The sequence below is a fragment of the Rhamphochromis longiceps genome, linkage group LG1 (assembly GCF_057381845.1).
Source record: "Rhamphochromis longiceps isolate RC_006_pf linkage group LG1, R_longiceps_female_GT1.1, whole genome shotgun sequence".
Taxonomy (NCBI): Eukaryota; Metazoa; Chordata; class Actinopteri; order Cichliformes; family Cichlidae; genus Rhamphochromis; species Rhamphochromis longiceps.
In genome coordinates this window covers 9,473,523-9,491,092 of record NC_140557.1, presented here as the reverse complement: position 1 = coordinate 9,491,092, position 17,570 = coordinate 9,473,523, and the positions used below count along the sequence as shown (strand labels likewise).

The 17,570-nt window shown below is 39.0% G+C and overlaps 1 protein-coding gene across 3 annotated transcripts; it reads right to left on the bottom strand.

The window, feature by feature from the left end:
* Positions 1 to 1,919: 1,919 nt before the first annotated feature.
* Positions 1,920 to 8,243, bottom strand: nod2 (nucleotide-binding oligomerization domain containing 2). Of its 3 annotated transcripts, none has more exons than XM_085425952.1 (12): positions 7,842 to 8,243; positions 6,985 to 7,544; positions 6,635 to 6,688; positions 6,373 to 6,499; positions 4,344 to 6,117; positions 4,111 to 4,194; positions 3,944 to 4,027; positions 3,781 to 3,864; positions 3,623 to 3,706; positions 3,402 to 3,485; positions 3,205 to 3,288; positions 1,920 to 2,977 (listed from the first exon to the last, which is right to left on the bottom strand). In XM_085425952.1, the coding sequence occupies exons 2-12, from the start codon at positions 7,468 to 7,470 to the stop codon at positions 2,905 to 2,907; spliced, it is 3,018 nt and encodes a 1,005-aa protein (XP_085282078.1). In that variant the 5' UTR covers positions 7,471 to 7,544; positions 7,842 to 8,243; the 3' UTR covers positions 1,920 to 2,904. The 3 variants fall into 3 exon arrangements, with proteins under 3 accessions (XP_085282078.1, XP_085282165.1, XP_085282248.1); XM_085426039.1 differs by having other exon boundaries at positions 7,846 to 8,243; XM_085426122.1 differs by lacking the exon at positions 6,635 to 6,688 and having other exon boundaries at positions 7,842 to 8,242.
* Positions 8,244 to 17,570: the final 9,327 nt, after the last annotated feature.

Below are 17,570 nucleotides of genomic sequence, written 5' to 3'. Positions count from 1 at the left end.
TCAAGTTTGTTCAGTATGTGACCTAAATCTATATTTCTATAAAACAAAGGGGGAATGATGTGCTGCTGCAATTTCAAGTGTTTGCACTACTGTCTGGGGCCTGTTCATGAAACAGTAACCAAAATAAGATACAACTCTTAGATCATACCATTAAAAATATTTTGCTTGTCATGTCATCTTAGGGTGAAAAGCATGTCTCAGATCAGTAGTTTGAGCTCCAGTTATGGCTTTTTTTGTATTCATTGCTTTTTGGACTGACTACTTGTTACTATATTTCTAAAATATAGAATTACTCAGTTTCAACTATTACTATTCACAGTATTGTGACCATTCATTTTTTTTTAAAGAAAATGACTAACCTACACAGCATGACTACTTTTGTTTTACAATTAGTACAAGGTGAACTCTCTGAAGCAGCTTTCTTGTAGTTTTTTAAGCAGTCTTTTGGAATAACTCTCCAGGCTTCTTGAAGGACATTCAAAGCTCTTCTTTGGATATTGGCTGCCTTTTGTGTCAAGCTGATCCCTCAATGCTTCAGTAGGGCTCTGGGAAGGCCAATCCATGACTGATGGTGTGTTATTCTATCTAGGTCTGCTTTTACTGCATTGCCAATGTGCTTGAGATCATTGTCGTGTGATCATTGTAGTGCATTATTTTAAATCTGACAGTATTTTTCTGTTTTCTTTATATAATCATTTTTGACAAAATGCCCAACATCACTGGTTCAAATGCAGCTGTCTCTGAAACACAGCTTTCGCAAAGGTTTACAGATGGCTGTAGAGATTCACTGTTATACCTCTTTCCCTCCGTATCTCTTTTCATGCATATATACTGTTGCTGATTTGAAATTAAAAAAATACATTTGGTTTGATCAGTCCATAAGACCTGTTTTACACATTTTTAGTCCAGGTTTTTATATTCTGGCATAACTCAGTTCTTTCTCTCTGTTTCCCTTCTTTGACTGAGACCATATAACAAGTCAACCACCCTACTATGCCAGTAGAGGTTGAATTAGCTCCAGAATTTAAATATCTTGGGGTCATTATAGACCCAACATTATCCTTCAAGAGTCATATAAATAAAGTGTCCCAGGTACTTAAATTTAATGATCGAAATTTTAATCATATACGTAATAATTTAAATATGAATGTTGCAAAAACTTACTTTTACTCAATGATCATCTCTCATATGGACTATTGTTTGACGTCCTGGTCACTTGCTTGTCCAACAACACTTAAAACTATTGAAAACATTTATAAAAGAAGTTTAAAACTACTTGACAAAAAACCAACTTCCCACCACCACTGTCATGTGTTAAAAAAACATAAATTACTGAACTTCAATAACTTAGTGAAACTTAAAAGAGTGTGTTTAATATATAAAGTCTTACACTCCCTTGCTCCACCACCACTAAAGCAGTTCATTAGGCATAAAGAAAGCTCAGACAGGACCACTCGAGCTTCAATCCAAGGAGACTTGTTTATACCCCACAGGCGGACAGCATTTGGGCAGAACGTCCTCTCTGTTAAGGGAGGCCATCTGTGGAACAGTCTTTCTCAACCCATTAGAGAATGCTCGACATTCAATTTGTTTAAGGCAAAGGTTAAAAACTGGTTATGGACAAATCAAGTGTGTGATCATGTATGAGTTGTATAGTTTTAATGTTTTATTTGGGAACAGAATGGTGTGTATGTGTAAGTTTGGTGATGGAGTTTTTATTATGAATGTATGATGAATTTTTATGAATTATTATGTCTATTTTTTATGTTTAAGGACAACAGATGGAAATTAGCCTTTGGCTGTAATCTGGCATGTTTACATTCATGTAAAAAAAATTTTTTACATTTATGTTCATTAACATGCACTGTCCTAAATAAAATAAATAAATAAATAAATGTTCTCACCTTATGTGAATCTGATTCAAGTACTTTAGCTGCATTTATTCAATCAGGATTAACAGAATGGGAATTATCTTTTTATAGGATGTTTTTTTAATTACATATCTGCTTAATGAGCATTATATTAAAAGACAGAAAATAGAAACCAGTTTACACACATGACAAAAACAGGTAACATAGACAGCATAAATATAGTATATAGTGTAAAACAGAATACACCCAATTTCCACCAAACATTCCACAGAGTTGTAAACTCATTCCTACAACAAACAACCAGAAAAAAAACATCCAACAAAATGTGCTCTATAAACTTTTCTGCTGTGATAAGTTTTAATAAACAAAAATTGAAACTTGTCATGTCAGTAATTTCTCCTTTTAACTTGCACAACAAGGACTGTAAGAATACTCTTTGTAAATGTCCCAGACAGTTTTCTGTATCAGTACAGTAAAAACATACATCTGATCTGATACAGAAAATTGTTTTTCTTTTTTCCCCACTCCAAAACAGCATATTTGCCTCTGCCCTTCTATGCAAACTTCAAATGTAACATTTTTTGTAACCTTAAGACAATGTAACTGGACATGTGTAGCTGTTTCTGACTGAAGGATATGAAGGTGTTACAACTCTTCCATAACGGTAACCACAGACTATACAGTCTTACATTCTGTAGTAAAATTTCACACCTCTTTCCACTAACAACTACAAAATAAAATAAAGAAACAAAAAATAAAAATAACACTTCTGCTGTTACTATGAGTAGTAGAAGTTGTGTTGGTGATGTAAAAGGTAGTATTTGTTATGGTATAAAGCAATGCCACACCACTTCCACCTATAAAAACCCAATAAAGAGGTGTATGTATTTTGCAACCTTGAAAAAACACTGATCCAAATTTTTTTAAACCCTATTACACATATTTTAAATCTCAAATAAAAATAGAAACTATTCCTGTAATAAATAAAATAAATTTTCTTGCAAAGTAAAGTCCTTTGCCACTGTAATACAAATCAGAAGATCAGTCTTGATTCCAGTTGCTTCATTTCTTCTACATCCTCCAAACTGAGATCATTGTTTCTAAACCTATAATGCAAAAAGAAGAGACAGTAGTAGTAAATAAATGAACAGGAGACATGGGAACAAAAACAAAGAAAAAGAATATTCTAGCTTACACCAAACTGATGCATTTTTTTCTTGGCACTGAAACTGACAAACAACTTGTCTGGATGCAAACAGTCCAAAAGTGGATGCTCTAAAGAATATAGGGAACTTTGTATTCATGAGTGTCAGGCTTGCTGAGCATTACATACCATACCGATGTCACATATGTATTGTGTTTAAGGGCTTGAATCAGACATTCAACCCCTGTTCTGGTTATGCAGTTTTCTGTCAACCTTTAACAGGAAATAAGAGGGTGGAGCATTTTAAGCACTGCTGTGCAAGCAGTGGTTACCATCAAACCAGACTGCTATTGGTAATCTGCATACAACTTGTGTCTAACACTTACCAAAGTTCCTGCAGTGATGTGCTCTTCCTGATGAGATTAGCGAGGGCACATGCTCCTGCACTCCCTACACCATTGCCTACCAGGCTGTAAGCAAAATGTGCAGGGATGCGTTTTCAAAAACAACTGATAAAGCATCCTAACATATCATGTAAATAGCACATTCATGGTTTTCATAATGTGAAAGTTAAGCAAACATGTTCCAGAATTATTGCAAATCTTACCTTAGCCACACCAGAGAGTTGCTTTTCTCAAGACTACTAGCAAGGGCCTCAGTTCCTGCATCACCTATCCTATTGCCCCATAACCTGGAAATGCAAAGAAATACTGTAAATGAAAATTCATCAACAATGAAACATGACATTTTATGGGAAACACTTACCCTAAGTACGCCAAGGTTTGATTGACTTTCAGTCCCTCTGCCAGCTGCTTTGCTCCTTCTGCTGTTATGTTATTGTTGCCTAGCCTTGAAGAGAAGAAGGTTATTTGTTAATCTTTTGGTCATTGGGCCAACAGTAGAGTCACATTTGATGACAAACGCTGACCTTAAAGAAATGAAGACCTGCTTGGTCTTCAATAAATAAGAAAAATCCTGCATGCAAGCATCAGTTAATTTGTTGTTGAAGAGCCTGGAAAGAAACAAAAAGATTTTGAAAGTTGGCTGATAAAATTTAATTTAACTGGCAGTATTAATCATCTTGATAATACATACGCAATTTTCTGAAAGCTGTCACACTGGATGACTTTAGCAATCAGTTTGCGGATGCCCTCATCTGTAATGTTGTTATTTCTGAGGCTAAGGAAGGAACAATAGGCATTTCAGAATAAAAACTGCTCCTCTCTTAGAGTGAAAGCAGTTAGAGAGTTTGTTCACTCTAATGAATTGGCGTTCAATCTATTAACCAAGGAAATTTAACAAAAGAGAAATGTGTAATTTCCACTTACTAAAGGGAATTGCAAATGTGCATGCAGGGGAGAAGCTGTTCCACTCCAACATCACCCACAGAGTTGTTGTCCAGCTGGAGGCCTACAGGATTTCTTAAGTGCTGGAGCACATAAGCAAGCGCAGTGCACTCTACAGGTCCGATATTACAGTATGTCAATTTCAGATGGTCCACCTCCAACTTGCTCATAGCATCTTTAGCTATCTGACTCTCCTGCATCTCATAGAGGCATTTTATAAGCCACACAAAGTCGGGCATTGCATGCATGCTCTTCTTTTCCCCTTGTACAGGTTGGGGAATGGACCTAAAGTGTTTCTGAATGCCTTTGGAAAGGCATTTTGCCACCTGTCTGGCCTTTTTTTCCACCGCAGCGCTGGGGCAGCAGTGGAGCCACAGATTTTGATGGCGCTGGGACAATAGTCCAGACACAAACATGGCTGTGATTTGCAGATTTGGTGTCTCTGCTGCTTTACTTTCCTTCTCTGAAGCTTGCTGTTGTTGATCACTGGAAGGCAAGCAGGCTCCAAAGCAGACACGGGTCAGACCTGTCTCCCTCATGTTCTCTAGCTCAAAGAGCTTTGGGATAACTGAACGGTTAGTGTTACTTGACAAAACAATGAAGAGAGCAGCAAAGAAACATTGCAATGTCACATGACTGAATTCATAGCACTTGGAGTGGGTAGAGGACATATCTTTGCTTTTTATGAGAAAAACCATGCAGATATCCTTTTCAGTTACACCACATGCTTCAAGGTCTGTACCTGAAAAAATATAACAGGTGGATCTTATCCCCTCAAATGCAAGCTGTCCAAGAAGAAGGACTGTTTTTAGGTGCTCCTGTAGCCAGCCTAAACCCATCGTGCTCTTCAGAGGACTTTGGTGCTGGAGAAAGTGCTGTAAGATCATCAGGTAAACATCTGTAATTGTTTTGGGGCTGCCTTCTCCACAGCCCAGCAGCTCCTTGTGGCACTGTGAAACTATCCAGCAGAGAACTGGACTGTGACAGAGTCCAAGTAAAGCTGTGTTCGCCTGCATTGACTCTAAAACCTTAGCGGCTACAGTGGGGTCCCTGTGATGTTTCCGTACAAAACAGTCAATCCCAGCTGGGGAAAACCCTTTCAGGACAACCTCTTTGCGTAGGTGCTTCTTTAACAATGGGCTCACTGCTTCTGAACGGCTAGTGACCACTTTCTGCACCCCCTTCATGAGGGAACCCTGGATTAAGTTGAACAATAATACATGAACAGGTGCACGCTGGGTGGGGCAGCAAACTCTGTGTTCATCTGTAAAGCTCTGCTTGAGCTCATCCAGGCCATCAAAAGTGAACAGGATTTGATGCGGGTGGTCCAAGATGAACTGGAAAATTTCTTCTTGATTCCGGTCTGGCCAGCAGCAGTGCTGAAACAACAACTCCTGGACTGACAGTTCATTGTGCTCTGAATTCAACCTACGACAGCTGAATGGAAATAGAAGGAGAAAGTCTTGAAGGGCTAACCCTCGAGCCCAAAGCAAGTGCAGCCTCTGGAGAAGGGTGCTTTTTCCACTGCCTGCCTCCCCAGATACTAGCACTGTGTCGGCCTCCTCATTCACTATACCCGCCAAACCAACGATGTCTTCCAATCCCAAAGGTCCATGGGCATTAACTTCAGCTAGTTCCAGCTCGCCGTCAGTGTAAATGTCATCAAGAGACATATGGCTAGTTCCCCCATAAGTGCTGAGAAAGCAGGCCTGAGCAGACACAGAGCTGCTCAGCTTCTTCTGGTACTTTAAAAACTCTGTGAAAGAAAAATTTGTGAAGAACAGATGGAATGAGTGAACAAGTCATCATTTCATACATCCTGTATCTCTTTGGTAAAATGTGGAACATGCATAATCTTGTAATATAATCTGCCAATTTTGTGTTTCAAAGTATAACCAGAAACCTTCTGTATTTCGGACATTATTCCCATGAGGGTGATCAAGGATAGCTTTACTCATAAAAACAATACATATTGCTGCGATTTTAAACATTGCTTTTTACAGTAACAGACCTTTGGGAGGAGTCAGTTCCCTCTGGTTAAGTGGCAATCCAGGTTCTTGTTTTTGGTGAATGTACTGCAGGAGAACCGATGCTGCTAAATCACCTCTGGATCTAACATGGTCAAGCAGACGCCTTGCCTGATTGATCACATGGACATGGATGAAAATAATAAAAAGTTTATTTTTGACAGTTATTTGGATTGTTGCAGAGTTATATAAAAGACCAACTTACATATTCATAATCTAATAATGCAACAGCAGAAAGAGCTTTACCTTGCTTAGCTTAGCACAAAGACAGGCAGCAAGTGGTAAAAACCTTGCCTGGATCTATACAAAGGCAGCAAGATATGTTTACCAGTTTTCTTTATATTATTTTATATTACTTGTATAATTACTCAGGAATATCAGAATAGTATTAGATCTATTTAAAGTATAGTATTGACTGATAAAGTAACATAAAAAGTAACAAAAATACTCCAGCACTTCTGTCTGTATGACATCTAAGTATCAGGAATTCAGAAATAATGACAAGCTTCATTCCAAGACAGTTTAAAGGTAAAGAACAATTGCATGAAGTTGTCAAACCACATTTTAACAATGTGACATTCAGGTGCTTACAGTACCTGTTGGGTGGGAGTATATATAGGTAACCGCACTTCATCACAATCAGCTGAAGAAAAGTGACCCGAATCCAGCAGAGCTTCTAGAACACCATCAACACAGCCCTGAAGCTTGTGGACAAGGCTCGGTCGTTGAGCCAGAAGAGTTTGATTAGAAGTGCTCTGACGTTCATCGTTTTCTTCTAGATTTGAGCAGGATTCGGAGAAAGAGAGCCCCACTGCCTGTGCTTCAGGCAAAACCAGTTTGAGAGCATGTAGAAAGAACCCACATGTGTCCACACCCTTTGTATAGACCAGATCAAGCAGCTGTCTTGCATTGGTATACAGTGTTCTTCCTGGTACCTGTATGTTCTGGTAGTCCTCCCATATGAGCGCCCCCTGGGCAAGCAGTATATCCAGAACCCTCTCCAGATGCTCAGCTGACCCACTGCTGCACAGTGCATGCAGTATCTTCGTCCTTTGTTTAAGCACTAGTTCCTCGGCAAGCATTCTTTCTCCATATCAGTGCCCATGCTCAGGGACATTCAGTTTGTGGTTACTTCTGCTTCTTGTGGTGTGAAAACCTGTCACAGCAAATGGCCAAATGTCAACATGTTACTATGGGCCACCTAGAGCTTCCTTCTTTCTTTTCTAACTCTGTTTTAAATGCCATACAGCAGTACATGTCATTTTGTGCGTCTTTCTCTTAAGCCATAACAAAAAGTTAAACCAGAATGAAAAGAATATATGGCTACCATTACATACACATCAAATGTGTTGCTGGTCCCTTTAAAACATGTACAAGTACGGAATAGCCGACTAAGCGACCTCAATTGTAGACGTAAGTATCACAAAATAAAACCACAAAAAAGAACACTTACTTACTTGGCTTTCTTTCCTCCCTCTGTCATACGAACAGAGCCGCTGTAGAGTTATAGGGTCCTACCTCTTCCCTATTCTGCAGCTGAAAGTGAAACTTGCCCTGATTCCAAGTCCCTCCCATAATATGGTAGCTAAATACAGGCGGAGATGTGGCATAGACGCAATGGTCAACTTCCCTGGTGCTTTCCAAACAGAGCAAACAATGGTGACTTGATACTTAAGGTTGGTTAAATATAGCTTGCCACACTCAAGCGCTTACATTTCACTGAGACTTCCACATCCTCTTGTCTCGTTTGCAAGATACTGCATTCTTCAGACCGCAAAGAGGAACTGCAGTTTTTTAAAAAGCAGAAGGTTGAATAGAAAGGGTAATTTGGGGTGGGATTTTTTTTCTCTCTTCTTTTAAAGAAAGTGGCGGAAACTTTTATGGGTCTTAGGTATTTCCAATCCCCATCGCAGTTTGGTGTTGCAACCACTTGATGGAACTATTGCATAAGAAAACAACATGGTGTCGGCACAGATTTTCCACTTTTAACAGTTTCTTTTTGTATCACTAAAGCTGTCTTCTTCGAATCAATTCAATCAGAGCTCAAACTGTGTCTGTGGGCACAAGATACTGCGGTTCAATTAGAAATCAAGCAGAAAATCCCAGCAGATTCATAAAGAGGTTGTAGGAAATCATCTTGCTACGGTATCAGTTTTACAATGTTAGAACAGAAACTGAGAACCTGCAGTGTAGGCTGCATGCTGTGCATCTGATCTAAACTTCAAAAAAACCCAACCCTAAAACCGCACATAATGCTCCTTACTCCCTCTGCATTCTTTGAAGCTGAGATAAAATAGGTGCGAGAGTGACTTTTCGGGCAGTCATATATTTATCATTTTCATTATTACAGCTCCCTCCTGAGTAACATGATTAGCTTATTGTGTGTGTTCGCTGTGCCCTGTTCGAGAAAATCCTCAAACACTCAAGGGCAGGAGTAATCAAAGACAAACTGGAGTAAAACTTTCAAACGGGAGTTTCTCTTCTTCTTTTGCTTGTTCTTCTTGTCTGAAAACAGGCAACTCCACCAAGGGGAGTGTAATGCAGAGTGCTCTCTGTCAGGCATCTTACTTGAAGCTTTAAGGTGGAGTTCTGTTATCCAAATCACAGCAGGGGGGTCGAGAGAAGTTTCAACACATAAGAAAAAGGGTAAAATAATGTCGAAAATAAAAAAATAAAATACACACACGGTCCCAAAAGACATAGCTGTATATTTCTGTGCTCTGTTTAGAGACAGTTCCAAACACTTTTTTTATTGCAGGAAAAATATGTAACTCCACTTCATTTGTTTGGACTATATAATATTCTTCATTATTAGTATTATTTTTATATTATTAGGAGCTGTTTTGTTGTTCAATCACTTTAAAGACAACTATATATATATAAAAAAAATTCTTTATCCTTCAAGTAGAGGTCCTCTGCCAGAGGCCTGGGAGCTTGATGGTCCTGCACAGTATCTTAGCTGTTCCTGGGACTGCGCTCTTCTGGACAGAGATGTTGCTCTTGGGATGTGCTGGAGCTTGGTGGTCACGCCACCAAATGCTGGGATTACCACTAAGACTACCGTTGCCTTCATCCTCCACATCTTCTCGAGCTCTTCTCTTAGCCTTTGGTACTTTTTCAGCTTCACATGTTCTTTCTACCTGATGTCTCTGTCATTCAGTATAGCTACTTCTATCCCTATGGCTGTCTTCCTCTGTATGTGTATGCGTGTTTGTGTATGTTATTTATTTATTTATTTTTCATGACAAGCTTGAAATCGCAAATGACATCAAATTACGCTTGAACCACAGGATCTAATCCCTATCTTGGACTTTATTGGACATGAGTGTTAAGTCTTGACCCACCCAGCACTAAATAACCTCACCCACTAAATCAGCTTTAAACTGCATGTCTATGAGTAAGAGTGCAGCTCGGGGCTGGATCCTTCTCACTCCTGTAACAGAGATGGAATACTTTGGCTGCAGCCATTTTATCACTGTGCATTCTTTCTGTGCAGATATCAAAAGCACATGTTGTGAGCTCAGTGTTAAGCCAGGTGCACTGATGGGCTGTTTGTGTACTGATTGCTTTACCAGAGATTCAGAACTCCCAGAAGCAAGCCGGCATGTTTCATTTTAGTGTAATCTTACAGTTACACAAAGTTTGCTTGTTTTTAAAACATATGTAGTGAACTTTGAAACTACTATATTGCAAAAAAAATAACATAACATAACATAACATGATATGACAAAATCAAACAGTCAAATAATCAGAAGCTGTAATTGATCACTGTCAGGGAAATTCGGTACAATGACACCACAAACATGAGCACACCGATTTGCATTATTGTTAAAATGCATTGACTTAAAATCAGTCAGCTAACAGTTTATGTTTTTGTATGAGATAGTGCTTCCTTAGCAGGTTACTGAAATTATAGTGGCACTTTGTCAAAAAGACTTTGGAAAACAGTCATATCTTTTTTATAATTAAAAGTTTAATATTTGTTTCAGAGATCAGTTCCCATAACTCCTAGACATAATTCTCTAGGAAACATAAATAAGATGGAATATTAGAGATGTTTTAATCAAAATACAGAGAACTTCAAACCAGTGATGCAAAAAAAAGCATTCTTCCCAGTGTGCTTGTTTACACAAGCAGTAAAACTTTTATTTTAACAGGTTGCAAACTAAAAACAACAAGGCAGCCATGTTATCTGTGGTATTGCAGGTTAAAAAGCTGAGTGTGTGGTATATTGACATGCTGTAATATTGCTTTCCACTGAGAGAATGGCTGAGTGAATTACCTCATTCAATTTCTAAAGTTAAAGTTGGAGGACAACTAGTGCAGCATGCATAAATATAAGCCATAAAATGCCTTTTATATTGGAAGGATTTATGTATAATTAGAAATAGCCTCTTCAAGCCAGAAAGACAAGTATTCAGCAGAGGAAGTGGATGGCGTCGCTTTCGGAGCTGACGGGTTAAGAGGAGCATGTGTCCATGATGATGTGTGTATGGGTGTGTGTGTCAATCAGGATTTAATTGACAGGAAGATTAAAGCTCACATCTGAGAGCTCCCTTTTTGCAGGAGCAGCCAAGTTGAAGGAGTCTGGTCTCCGGCATCTGCCCGAGGTTTAGGGTGCTGTGCTCAAGGTTAGCGCAAGCACCCTGCTGAGTGTGCGCTGTCTGAGATGGGTCCTACTTGTTGGACATTCATTATCAAACTCTGTTTGCGCCTTTCATCTGCAGCTCTTTGCAGCACTCAACGTAAACTACAGAGGCACCTTGCAGCTTGACACCTCTCCATTCAGTCTGTACCTTAAACAGCATGCTGCCACATCAAAGAGCTGCGGCTGCCTTTGATGTTGCAAAAAGAAAGAGCTCCAATGATCTACTAAAAACCAATGCAACTTTCTGGAGCCTTGTTTTATTCATTTGCTATCTCGAGAAGTCTGGAGTCAGCCTCTGGAAGTCCAGACAGATTTGGACTTTGAAAAAGTTGGACAGTGCAATTTGCAGAATGGCGTGAAAAGGAACAGTCTGCTGCCTTTTGTGTTGTTGTTGTGGCAGGGTTTATATCTTATGGTGAGCTATTTAATTCATAAGTTAAAGCGGATTAAGACTGAGTTTAGATATAAATGTATGTAAAATGGCAAAACAACTTTGCTCTCTGTGTTATTACATCAGTTCATGCAATAAAACTGCAAAGATCAGGCCACATATCAATATCACGGATCCTCTTAAACCTCTCATGCAGACTGCTGTAGATGCAAAACAATCTATTTTAACTTTTTAAAATGGACTCACCGTATAGCCTCACAATCTCTTTTGCTTGGCAAAGGTAAAATAAAGGATGCATAGAACATTGTTCTTTACTTCTGCCATTCATTTGACCAAGTTCTTCAAAAACATAGGGATCAGAATATACAAGACAAAATTAAACTGTGATCCTGTGTTTGTTGTTGTTTTTTTTATACCCAATACTAAATAACATAATAATAACTTAATAAACAGATTGTGTTTGCTTAAAATGTTCACATTGTTCTGGAGTTATGATATATAAGAAATACTGGACTAGTGGAAAAATAACTTTCAGTCCTATGCACGAGCCACCACAGCACCAGAGCTAAACAAAGTCATTGCCATCTTAGTAATTACAGGATGAATTAAATCCTTCTAATTATGATTTCATCAGCTATAACAAAGGAATTGTCCAAAATGAAAAGTGGCATTTAATGAAAATGAGTTCTGGGTCAGTCACACTGAACTTTAACACTTTGTCAGCGTCTTTCCTAATTGAATGAACTTGACAATAATTGAAGTGTTTTATTTTTGCCCTTCTTTAGACACATAAAAGACTGCCATGGCAATTAGCTTTAATTCTCTATTTTCCCCTTTTCTTTTCATGCTCTTGAGGAGGCTGGGACCGGCATATTCCGATCATTTGCATTATCCAAAGCAAATCTGCTTTGAAGTTCTGAGATTCTGTAAGAAAAAAGAACCACTTATCCCACATGAAAAAATGTTCAAAGCTCATAAATTCACTGGAACAGATGTACATTATCATTGGATTTGCCTTTCCCCCTCTCTTTATTGGTAATAGACTACCTCATGTCCTTCTCATCCTTTAGCGTTTAGCATCTTCCCTTTACAGAAGCTAGCACCCTGCTGTGCCAATCCACACTTCAAAGCTTTTTGCCTATCTGCTGGAAACAAAGCACAGAGGACATCTTATGGCAGCCTCTCATTTCCCCATATTTAAGTCAATATCATTGCGTCTTGCCAGTGGTATCACAGAGATGGGGTATTTCTAAAAGACCATTCCTTCTAACCCATGTCTCCTAACAACTCAAATATAACACAGTACACATTCACAGCAGCTGTTTATCCTATTATAGTCCCAGCTAATGTGGATTTTTTCCATGACAGTCACCAGACTCTTCATAGCCTTAAATATGGAATAACCACACACATGGTTATTATCTCAGTAATGGCTTTAAACTAAACATAAAAAAATAATCAAGGTTTAGAAAAATCACTGTGTCACTATTAGGAAGTAAACTCTGCTGTGCTGAGCTCCTCACCTTTAATTACACTAAGCAACTGTCACTTTCAATAATATCCTCTTAGCCAACAGCACACTTAAATACCTTTATGATGTGCAGTGCTGAGAGAGTGCAGCTCTTTATTTTCTTCTGTAAGCTGCTTTTCTTGGTAATTGTTCACTGTAATTGCTGTTAGCAGAGGTTAGGTATGGAGGCCTATCTGCTCCCACCACTCCCCCTGTCAGTGGCAGACACCCTCAGACATTGGTGCGTTGGTGGTTCTTGGTGTCCGGGGATGAGCGTTCAGGTACGCACCGGAGACCAAGGAAGACCAACAGAGGGACAACCGTGCCACTCTCCCGGAAAGAGCTGAGGAGAGCCCCAGATGAGGGGTCACTCAGCAGCCGCGGAGCAGAAGCCGGTGAGCTCCGCCGGCAGCCAGCTGTGCCAGAGTGACCGAGCCCCAGGCCCAGAGGCCGAGGGCACCCCACCCCCCGAAGGGACCTGAACGAGCCCCAGGCTCCAGGCCTCGACAAGCAGCAACCAGGAGTGAGCCTGTGCTCTGAGGGCCTCTGGATGTCTGGAGCCTGGATCTCCTCCATACCTGCTTCATGCCCTGGAGGACGGGGCTGTGGCTCCCCACACCCTCTAGCAGATCATTACATGAAGGAACCTTTTGAATACAAGCACGCTCATGCTCACAGGTATACACACGAGTGCTCACAGACACAAACTACACCCTTTTTGGCTCCTACCTCAAAGCACACTGCGCTGTCGATCTTACGTGCTGCACAATAATATTCAACATTTAGTATTTACTGTTATATTCACATAGATTATCGCGATGATGTTGTTCATTATATTGCTCTCTTTTTTTGCTTGTATTCTCTTTTTTCTTTCTCAACAGGTGATCCAGGTGATTGATATATGTATTTTTTGTTTGTTTGTTTGTTTTTGTTTGTTTTTGTTTTTTGCCCTTTATCACCGTTCCTCTTCCCCGCTGTTTTTCTTTCCCTACCTCTCTTTCTTTCTCCCTTTTCTTTCCCCCAGTCATGTCTGTCCCGTGTGTAGCAAGTGAAAATAAAATAAAATAAATAATAAAAACAAAGGTCAATCAAATGGACCAATACGGCAAGGGATGGTCCATTTGGTAAAGTAAATCCATTGGGCATCTTTCTTGGCCTTTAGACGATAATTCTGATGGCAAAAGAACCAAACGGGACAGGCCAAAAAAAAAAAGAAAAAAGAAGTAGAGTTTATGTATAACTGACTCTGTGCCACATGCTCAGACTTTCTATCTATGGTGTAAGCCAGAAGTTGACCTTCCATCCATCAGTACCTCTAGATCATTTGCACGTATTTATATTGACTATTTTTATTAACTAGACTTTAAACTCATATCGGCACTCGAGTTTGCACAGCATATAGCATTCAAGGATAGAGAAGACCTGATTGCAACTCTAGCAATTAATAAAATGCTACTACTATTGCTATAAACAATAATAGTAATAACAACTGAATTATAACATTATGGTTTAACAGCACACAAAAACACTTTTCAGGTGGATGAAAATGTAATGAATCTGGTTGGTAGACCTTCCTATTTATTGTAATTTATCTTAATTTGCCCAACAGTTTTTAAAGAACCACATAAGCTCAGCAGTAACTCATCATCATCCTCAAAAAGGACAATTAAAGTCTATTACAACTTGCCAATTAGTAGTAATGGAAATCAATACTGATATCTCCTGACACCTTGAATAATTCTTGCTATGTCTGCTTGCAGACAATAACAAGTTGCTAGTTGTTTAAAAAAAAAACTGTTGGAAAACTAGACATCTGGATTGCGTCTCACAATGGAAAAAATCTTATATTTCCAATTGTCATATGACACAAAGCCCATATCAGCTAAGCTAAGAATAATGATATAATGATATCTGTTTCAAGTTTGGCTTTTTTGGAAGTCACATGATAGTAGTCCCCAGCCCATGTGAGTGAATCCAAAGCCTTTTTTTAACTGCAGGGCAATTATTGGGCTCAACAGAAGAGGCGAGAGTTTCATAAAAAGCACAGTGGGCAGCATTGTAAAATGAAAAAAAAAAAAAAAAAACAATGTCCGTCTGTACTAACGAGCTTATAAGGAAAGAAAGAAAGAAAAAGAAAAAGAACTGCAAAAGAACAAAGGTGGCAAATGTAAGACCACATATTTATTTTGCTTGGCTGGATGATAAATCAGTAGAAGAAGAACAATGAGAGCGTAATAAAAAGGGGAAGTCATTGCATGTGGAAAACCATATCTAGATCTGCTTGTTGACTATAACTCCAAGAGCTGAGAAATGGTACAACTTCAAGTTATAGGCTTATAAGGCTTATACACAGAGATCATTTCAGTTAAAGTTCTTTATGAAATGACAAAAAAATCGTGGATGTTCAGATCTGTAGAGGTTAACAAAGTTGAAATGAACAGTCAGTAGTAGATCACCTTTCTTAAGACCTCCAAATTTGGAACTTGCAAAGCATGTTCTACATCCTTAACACTTTTACCTGCCACACTTATGAAGTGTCCTGAACCAAAGAGATTGAGCAGCAGAGACAGGCTTACAGATGGGAAGAAGGCACTGTCTCCAGTGCCGTCATTTCAAAAGGCGTGAATGCATTATCCAACCGTTACTCTGCACTGGAGGAGAAAGTCTCCATGAACACCAAGGCTATTACCAACATATGTGAAGAGTTGAAAGGAGTGGAGATCAAAGTCAGTAAAAAAAAAAAAAGAAGAAGAAGAAAATGTCAGAAAAAAAGAAGAAGCAGCCTCATGCCAGGCTACAGAGAAAAGATGATGCAGTAGGATACAGTAAGAAATGACACTTTCAGCTATATGGCATCTGAGACTCGCAATGTAGATGTATGGACTGTAAGTTTTTGAACACTTCTTCTTCTTCTTTTGAGAAAAGAATTTCAGGGTTCATGTAACAAAACATCCATCTATGAACCCGGTCTGAAATTCACATGTCTAGAATAAATTGCAGTTGGTGGTTTGCGAATTTTAATAAAGGGCCTGAAAGCTCCAGTCAAAAATGGTCAGCTGGTGTTTCTTTTACTGATTGCTCTGCTCTCTTGGTTTTCATTAGTTATGGACAATGCAGCTTTACACAGGGCAATTATGGCATTTATTAGCTTTGCCAGGATCTTACAAAAGATTTCTGTTTATGATGAGCGATGCTCTCCGTGATGCTCACTTGCGTAATCTTTAAATCACTTCAGAATTTTTTATCTGTATACAATGTGATTAAAAGCTTGTGGCTAACAAACTACAGCTCTGCAGGAACTATTATGCTCTTTATTATACTTCAGAATTGCTTTCAGAGGATGACCGCTTTGAGTTCGAGAGCGTTTCTTTAGTTTGTATGCACCTAATGATACACCTCAGGCCAGGACTATACTTTCCTTTCCATCTTTGAAATTTAAAAATCACTAGGATAAGTACAAGTAAGCCTGTCTTATCCCAGGTGGTGACTAAAAGTGCATCTGATATAAATGGATGACCATGTGGAGATTTCTCAAAATCTTAACACTTGGAAGGTTAAAACTTTTCGTGTGATCTGTTGATGGCTACAAACATGTGAGTTCAAACAAATACTGTTATGTATATCTTCCTATGTATGTTTTTCCTCCTTAACCTTATGCAGGAAACATGTTAAACATTAGCCGAAAATTAGCTTCATAATACTAAATATATGTGTTTCCATCGAAAAACAAAAAGTATTTCTGTGGTATGTTTTATGTAGTTAAAGCTAGACATAGCTCATGCTTTCCATTTAAGTGATCACGCTGTAACAACTGTAACCACTTACTACTTACCTCTTATTGGATGTCTGATGCTTTTAATAGCCAATCTTTAAAGCAGTAGTAACAGTAACCTGGTAAGCTGTTTTAGGATAGAAACCATTTGTAATGATGATACATACAAGTTCTGCGGGTTACACTGGCTCGCTCACACAAATAGCCATGTTCGTGAGAGGAAGCCATATCACATTGCCAAGAGGCAGACTCTCTGCAGTTGCCACGACCAGAGATAAGCTGCTAAGCTTCAGATGAAAGTGCATGTACATGTCGAGAGTGTGGCATGGTGAGCAGCTGTCTGTGGTCAGCCTGATTTGGGAGCCCTCTGTGACACCACCAGTTAAGATACAGTGGAGTGGAGGATTTACTGTATACATTTCACCCACACCCTTTTTCATCAGTCCAGTTTAATTCTTGGAAAATAAAAAAAAGTCAATCCACCAAAAAGAAGAGCAAATTACACGAGATATTTAATTAATTAGAAGCAGTCTATTGAGACAATATGGAACTGAGCACTTTAAGATGTGATGGGGCCTGATTATTCGAGACTTTGAATGTGAGCAGAGGGATTTAAAATTCAATTCTGAATTCAACAGGGCTGTATGGTGGTGTGGTTGTGCTAACCACCACACCACAGAAGACCCTGAGCTCAGCTCTGGCTGTGGCCTTTTTGCGTGGAGTTTCAGGTTATCCCTGTGTTTGTGTGGGTTCTCACTATAAGCAAGGAAACTGTAGAACCTAAAATTAGAGTAACATTAAATCATTCGACTATTTTGTTTTTGTACATGCTCATTATGGCGCCTTGGTAATATATACATT